At 50.9% G+C, this 7,963-nt stretch overlaps 1 protein-coding gene across 1 annotated transcript in view; it reads right to left on the bottom strand.

The window, feature by feature from the left end:
* Positions 1–340: 340 nt before the first annotated feature.
* LOC308605926 (uncharacterized protein) overlaps positions 341–7,963 on the bottom strand; it is a 32,857-nt gene continuing 25,234 nt past the window's right edge. The window contains exons 10-15 of the mRNA XM_081216297.1: positions 5,150–5,323; positions 4,756–4,816; positions 3,883–4,037; positions 2,901–3,043; positions 948–1,039; positions 341–792 (exon numbers count right to left, since the gene is read on the bottom strand). Coding sequence (XP_081072423.1) covers positions 776–792; positions 948–1,039; positions 2,901–3,043; positions 3,883–4,037; positions 4,756–4,816; positions 5,150–5,323 — 642 coding nt within the window. The 3' untranslated portion in view covers positions 341–775. The remainder of the gene's footprint in view (positions 793–947; positions 1,040–2,900; positions 3,044–3,882; positions 4,038–4,755; positions 4,817–5,149; positions 5,324–7,963) is intronic.

Below are 7,963 nucleotides of genomic sequence, written 5' to 3'. Positions count from 1 at the left end.
ACTGGGCAACCTACTCAAGGCCACGCAGCTATTAAGTGAAGGAACTGGGATGTGGATGCAAGCAGTCTGGCTCCAAGGCACCTGCTCTTAACCACCACATACTCAGCCAACGTCTGTGAAACTGAACTGCACCTCAGGACTGTGCTGGCCAGAGACACCTCGTGGACCCGCTACCCAGTGGGCCAGCTGCACTCCCATCGGCTTCCCAGAGAACCCTCCTCACTCGCAGGACACAGGGGTGTGCGAGCCCAGTAATTAGGTCCTCCCCAGAGAGAAGGGCAAGACTGTGGCACTGAGGTGGTGCCCTCTTCTCCATGCTAGCGACTAACACCAGAGGACCAGCTATTTCTAGACCTTTATTTCTCTGTGAAAAGGGGAAAAAAAGGAATAAAATAAAAACGACACAGTTGACACAAAGAAAACCACTGAGGGGAAGGAAGGGAGGTGGAGAAGTAGATGGCGGAGGGGGTCCCCATTACAGCAGTAGGAGCCAGTGACCCGGGATGCTCACATCTCTCCCCCAGCGTGGGCGGCAGTGGCCCCTTCCTCCCAAGGTCTCTGCCCTGTCCCAACTTGCGCTCCCCTCAGCCCCTTGGGAGGTGGACGGTGAGAAGTCGGATTCCCAGGCTGGGGAGGGGAGGACCCGTGCTGGGGGAGGGGCCTGGGGTCAGACCATGCACAGGGAGTGACAGCCAAAGGCCCCCAATGTCTCCCTGAGGGAGGGACTGGGGGGGAGGGTGGACACCAGAGGCCGGCGTTGGCTCCTCTTCCAGCATCAGGCGAGAGACAGAACTGGGGGAACAGGAACAGCTGGGAGTCAGAAGAGCAGCTAGCCCTCTGCCCACAGCTGCTCCTGCGTCTCCCCACCTGGAGCGGCTGCTCCCAGGCCCAGCGCCATCCTTGCAGACCACCCTGCAGCTGGGGTCTCGGAGTTCTCAATGCCTTACCAGTCAGAGCCTCCTGGGCAAAGTACTTGACGTCCACGTCCTGGTCCTGGGTCAGCTTCTCTAGGATGGGCTTGACTTCGCTCTGCAGTGTGCTGGGAAGAGAAGAGGAGGGCAGGGGGTCAGCCAGGTGGGGCCGGGGGCACGAGGTGTGCACAGACAGACACACAATTGAATTAAGAGTCTCAGGGGCCAGAGAAACAGTTACTTTGAAGGTTGAAAGTCTGATAAACCAGGACAGAGGCCTCTGGGGCCCAGAACAGGTACAGGGAGGTCAGACAGTGTGGAAAAGTGGAATCCAGAACCCACAAGTCTTTGAGCCTTGGCAATCGGTACCTCCCATTCATTTAACATATTAATGAGGCCTACTGCATATTAGATGTGAACACAGTGGAAAATCCAACCCTCTTGATTCTCACCCACGTGGAGCCTGGGATGGAAGGAAGACACAGACCAAACTGATGAAGAGTAACCGGAGAGGCAAGCGCCAAAATGGAGGGACTTGGCCCTACAGGAGCCCAGGGAGGTAAGGGGCCCAGGGAGGTAAGGGGCCCAGGGAAACACATCTGCACCGACACTCGGTTGTCTGGGGAAACGAAGGTGGACTTCACAGAGAAACTAAAGGTATGAAGCTGTGTCGTGGACAGAGACAGAAGTCAGAGGTGCAGGTGTCACATGTCCCCTTCCAGTTGACAGAGCTCCCCCCCCAATATAACCACTTTTCTCATTTCCATCACCTACATGCCCCTTCATCCATTTTTGAAGTTGATATGAATGGAACCCCAGGATAGGTTTTCTTGGGCCTGGCTTCTCACGCAGGTGAGTCTCTGAGAGTCATCTAGGTTGCTGCATACAGCAGGAAGGAGTCTTTTTATTGCTAAATACAGTCTCCTACCATATGAATAAACCACAACTTATCCACTATACTGTCGATGGGCACTTGTGCTGTTTCCACTTCATGGTTAATATGAATAAAGCTACCATGAACATTCTTTTGTTAGAAACAAGCACTCCTTTCTCTCGGATATACACCCGGGAGAGGATACACCCGGGAGAGGACACGCCAGCTCATGGGGTGTACGTCTAATTAGCTTCACTCAACTCTACCAATTTTCAATGATTAGGCCCATTTATTATTTACAGCCCCACCGGCAAGATATGAGAGTTCCAGCCGTCTACCAACACCAGAGTGTTCTTCACCAACACTGCGCCACTGAGCTTTTTTAGTTTAGTCATTCTGACAGAGCGATCCATTTCCCCCACTGAACTGCAGTAGCAGCTGCTGTGGTATACACGAGGGTCTGTTTCTGTGCCCTCAATTCTGTGCCATTGAGCTATTTGAATATTATTGTGCCAACACCTCACTTTTTAATTACTGTGGCATCATAGTTAAGTCTTGGTATCTGGTAGCATAAGTCTTCCAACTCTGTTATTCTTTAGATCGACTTGCTTATTCCAGATCTTTGCATTTTCACGTTAATTGCAGAATCTACTTGTCAATTTTTCAACAAAGAACCTGCTGAGATGAACTGAGATTATACTAAACTTATGGGTCTGGGGAACCACCCCATCCATGAATATTATGTATGTCTTCTTTAATTTCCCAAAGCAACATTTCGTAGTTTTCACTAGAGGTATTACACATCTTTCATTAAGTTTATTACTTGGTATCTGATGGTTTTGGTGCAACTGTAAATTACACACACACACTTGTTAATTTTATTTTCTAATGATTTGCTGCTATTATATAGAACTGCCACCTTCTCAGCCCCTCCCACTATGTGAGGCAGGTCATGTGAATTCTCATTCTACGTTTGAAGAAACTAAGACCTCGCGGTCACAGAGCAAGCAAACAGCAGTGCCGGGCCTCAAACCTTAAGCTCTGCCTTCAAAAGTCAAAGATTAAGATGCCCAAAACCAGCGCTGCTGGTGTGTGAAGGAGGGTCCAGGCCTCACCTGTTGTCCAGGATGGGCCCTATCTTCTGCAGGGACTTGGCCACATTGAAGCGGACATTGGCGACGGGGTCCCCAGCCATACGCAGCACTGTGGGCAGCATGTGCTTGGTGGTGATGTCCTGCCCACAGACCTCAGACAGCACCTGGAGGTAGTGAGGAGCAGAGGGTGACTACCCAAAGTGCATGGCTAACTCCCATTTCTCTCCCTTTCTGACCAGGCCACTCTGGTGACTGTCAGGCCAGAGGGTGAAGCTGAGCAACAGGGGGAGTTCTGAGCCCAGATTCGCCCACCCTGAGGGTAGTTTATTCTCTGGAAGCTCCCATTTCCCCTAACACCCTCCTAACACCACTGTCTCCCTGCCCTGCAAACCCCCAGTCCACACTGTCCCATCCTGTCTCCCCACCCTCAGACTTCCCTTCATCCTCTTGGGATGGGACTTGATTCCTGACCCCTGGGATCCCTTCCTCAGTGCAGTGGTCTCCAAAGTGAGGCATGGGAAGAAATGATCAGAACACTTAGTTATGTTAGTTTTGAAATCCTATCCTTTAATTTCTAGTTATGTGTATGGTTTATTTAAGTGATTAAATATAGCTAATATATGGCAGAGCTAGAATTAAAAAGCAGGTCTGATTCTATAAACTGCACATTTAACCATTATATCATAAATAGATATATACACATCTTGTGGGGAAGGAGAGGGTGCTCAGAAAGGTTTGGCAATCACTGTTCCGAGAGGCCAAGTCTCCCTAGTCCTGGGCTTCCCACAACGTCAGGTCCCCACCCCCAGAGGCCCTGTGACTCTGACTGGGGAGCCCCAACCTCTGGCCTGCAGTTCCCCAGGGACTCACCCCTGCAACCCCAGATCCCATCACCTCCCCACCCCCAAGCCAGGCTTCTCCCCTGAGGACCCTCTGCCATTCCTCCTCTCCTAGGTACTCCCCATCCCTCAGGGACAGGCCGGAGGCAGGTGGGCATGCTCACATTGATGCAGAAGAGCGTAGTCATGCGGTGCAGGTAGTTGGGGTCCCCAGACATGGCCAAGACCTTGGGGATGATAGTAGCATGGGCCCACTCCTTCCCAAACTTCTCCACCAGTTTCTTCAGGTTGCTGGTGGCCGCCTCGCGGATGGCATAGACTGCACAAGGATGAGGGACAGGGGGCGGTGATTCAGAGGTGAAGGACTGACTTGGGCGGGGAGTCACAGTCACACTCACTACTGCCTACCGAGCAGTCCTAGGTACCAGGCCACATACGAACCAATAAACTCCAAGAGAAAGAAAGGGCTTGCTGTGTGCCAAATGTAGGGTTTCCTTTCCACGCAGTACCTCCTCAAGAGCTCCAAGATACAGACGGGCACACTGAGGCTCCGAGAAGTGATTTGCCCAAGCAAATGATTTAGTACTTAGTACATGGAATGGAGCCTGCCTGTTACAGGAAAATGTTAACTTTTATTTTTGCCACTCTTAGTGAAAACAATGAGCAGTTCTCACAATGGCCTTCAAAGACTGGGATGAGAAGTCCCATGTTTCACAGAATGAGCATGGGCTCAAAGATGGCAAGTGACTTGCTTAAGCTTCAACAGCCAGGAGATGGGATTCAAACCCAGGCTGTCTGCTTGGTGGCCCTAGGACTCTTGACTGTAGCAGGCAGCCCCGGGGTGACCTGTTATGTCCGCCTCCGACCCCTGCGCTTCTCTGGGACTCCAAAAAGCAAGGAGTTGGTCCACATGAGCATCTGACAGCATGGGAGAGTGACTCTAGCCTGCTCCCTCCCCGCACCTGCCCCAGACAACCCACCCCCCTGCCTTCCTCCTGGAGCCCCCATCTCCTCCCAGAGACACCAGAAGTACTCACCATGATCTACAAGCCAGGCCATGCACAAGGAGTTGAGTTTCTCATCAAAGAACTCCACCCCCTACAGAAGACAAGGAAGTAAGGGATCACGGGAGACCGGGTAGTTTCCAGCAAACCTCAGGGAAACCACACCCACCCCAAGCAGCCGGGACACTGCTCAGCTTCACCTGAGGGGCTTCTCTCTCTCCTCTCTCTCATTTAATTCTATCCATCTTATAAAGGCCCTATTTCCTGTGCACCTTCCTCCGACTCCCCGGACAGTCCTCACACCTTCCACTGAGCCCTCACGGCCCCCAGGTCCACCGGCACAGCCCAGGACACACTGCACTGTGACTAGACTCCACCGTCCACCTCTCCCAGGGCAGCGTGCCTGGCACCAGGCCTCCGCACTCACCAGCTGTCCAGCCAGCAGAGGCATGTACTCAATGATGGCCAGCCGCACTCGCCACTTGGCATCCTCAGCCAGCTCCACAATGGCGGGAAGCAGGGACTGGGACAGCTGCCGGATGCCAATCACCTCGTTTACGCAGTCCAGGTTGGAGATGATGTTCAGCCGCACCTCCGGGCACTGAGGAGAGGACAGAAGGGTTCTGGGAGAAGGCCAACACACGCAGAACCCAGGGCAGGGCGCAAAGGGCTCAACCACACCGACCTCGTGGAATACACATCTCTGCAGGGCAGACTACCACTGCCCAAGCCCAGCTCCCGGCCCTGGGGACGCATTAAAAGCACACACAAAGCAAGCAACATGAATTATTAAATGGGACAGCTTTTCAAATCTCATCATAGAAGCACAAGAAATGTTTAGCCCTTTTGAAGAAGTTGCAGGAATCACAGTGCAAAAACACGGTGCCCTGGGAAAAACAGACAAGATACTAATCCCAGCTCTGCCATTTGCTAGCTGGGAGCCCTTTGGCAAGGGGCTTAACATTCCTGGATATCAATCTGTGACACAGAAACGTCCATCTAATCCCAAAGGGTGGTAGAGGCTACTGAACTGCCTGATCCACAAAGGGCTTGGCATGTGGGAGTTTATTACTTTTATCATTTCTGTTGCTTTTACTCTTTTTGCTAGTCTTTGAGCTCTGTAAGGAGCACGTCTCATTTATCCTTATGTCTCCAGTACCCAGCAGTTTCTGGACCATAGTAGGTGCTCAATACATCAGCTGAAAGAAAAAAACGAAGGAATAAAGAAATATTTTTGAACAACTAGGTGACTACCAGTATTATGAGCTCTGACTTACAACACGTGCACATATGCGGGTATCCCCCACTTTTCATAAGTTCGCTTTACACCACTTTGAGTTTATGAAAAGACCTGCACTGGTGCCTGCTTTTGCTAACCAAAAGAAACCCAAAGAGGATTTTTGCTTTTACGAGAGAAAAAAACTGCTCCTTTGCTCTACACCATTTCGACTTATGACAGATTCATGAGAACGCTCTATCTTAGGATAGAAGGGAAGTCTGTGCCCCCATCTGCTTCTAAAAACCTTTGAAGCAACTTTTAAGAAAAGGCACATAAACACAACTAATTCCTTGTCCAACATCATATATTCCTGGATGGCAGACACCACCGTTAATTTTTTCTACATCTCCCTCTGGGAGCTGTGGGGTAAGGAAGCAAACACTGAAATGAATCAGTGAACCAAATAAGCAAGTGTGCAGTAAAGGGTTAACTGGATAGGTCTACGCTGTTCAAACTTGGCACATTCCAAAGGACTGGCCCTTGACCAGCTCCTGGGAGGTGATCTCTAAGCACCTGGACTATCCAACCTGATAAAAGGGTCTTTGTTTACCTGGGGGCCTTGGGCCATGCCAGATAGAGTATGCTAATAATGTGATTTATGGTGAGGACCTTGAGCCATGTGGCATCAACTTGACCTCTACAGGGGCTGGAGACAGAGTAACCTAAGGTCAGCCACGCGAACGGCTCCATTCCATGCCTACGTGACCAACCCCCAGTAAAAGTCCTGGAAACCAAGGCTCGGCGAGCTTCCCTAGCTGGCAGCCTCCTCATGTGTTGTCACACGTTGGTGCTGGGAGAATTAAACGCACTATGTATAACTCCATTGGCAGAAGATAACTGGAAACTGGCGCCTGGTCTCATGCACCTTCTTCCTTTGCTGATATTAATCTGTATCCTTTCACTGTAATCAACAGTGACCATTTGAGTATAACAGCTTTTCTGAGGTCCGAAGGTTGTTCAGGCAAATCACTGGAGCTAAGGGTGGCCATGGGGACTAAGACCCAGCACGCAATGAAGAAGAGTAATGGCAACCGCTGAAAAGACAAGACAGCCTCAGTTGCCAGCTCCAAAGTGAGATTTCCCAAAAGGCCTCTCCACAAATCCTTTGAGAAAAGCACGTTAAGTCCTGCTTTTCAAAAATAATAGCCTCCTTTAGGAATGAAAGACAGCCAATTTCCTACTACCTAGTCTAAGAACTGAAGACAACTGACTCTCAGAGCCAACACAACTTCCCCCTCCCCTTCACTGGATTAATGTGTTTCTTCCTAAAGCCAAGGATACTCAGGGAGACGGAGAGGGAAGGAACCGGCCCAGGGCTCATCAGCTTGTTAGTTTCACTCTTTTTCTGTTACAGTCCTTTGAATCTTCCACTAGATATAGCTGCTGCGAATGTTCATGAAACACCGTTTACATAAATAACACAGATGATTTAATTTTAAGTTTACTTATCTTTCTTAAAAGGACATTATATCCAATGATTATAAAAGCCTCAACTGTCATAATTGGGGGAGGGGTGTGCACAGCAGGGGACTCACCTGTGAAGAAATGAACTGTTACAATGTTCCCTCCAACTTCCTAGTGCACCGCATATGTGTGCCCGTGTGTGTGTGTGTGGTGTATGCACGCTTGTGTGCATGTGCATGTATGTCAGGGTGAGGTCTCTGCGAACACAGAAGTTACACTAACGGGTCTCACACCAGCCTGTGGTATCACCATCTGCCCAGTCCCCACCAAGGCAAACAGCAGGGGGCCTGCGGGCCCCCAGGCCCCGGCACGGCCCCTCCTACCTCTGGAAACCAGCCGCACCTCTGCAGCCTCACCCCGCTCCCAGACTCCAGCAGCAGCCTCCGGTGTGGTCTCCCTGCACCTCTTCAGGCTGCAGCACTTGCATCTTCCTTCGACACGTCTCAGGGCTCCTTCCCAACACCCAGACCTGCTCCGCCTCCTCCACCTCAGGTTCAA

This window comes from Mesoplodon bidens (genome assembly GCF_964165515.1).
Source record: "Mesoplodon bidens genome assembly, chromosome: 18".
NCBI classification, from domain to species: Eukaryota; Metazoa; Chordata; class Mammalia; order Artiodactyla; family Ziphiidae; genus Mesoplodon; species Mesoplodon bidens.
The sequence above is the reverse complement of the archived record's forward strand: the minus strand, read 5'-3'. Positions and strand labels throughout refer to the sequence as shown.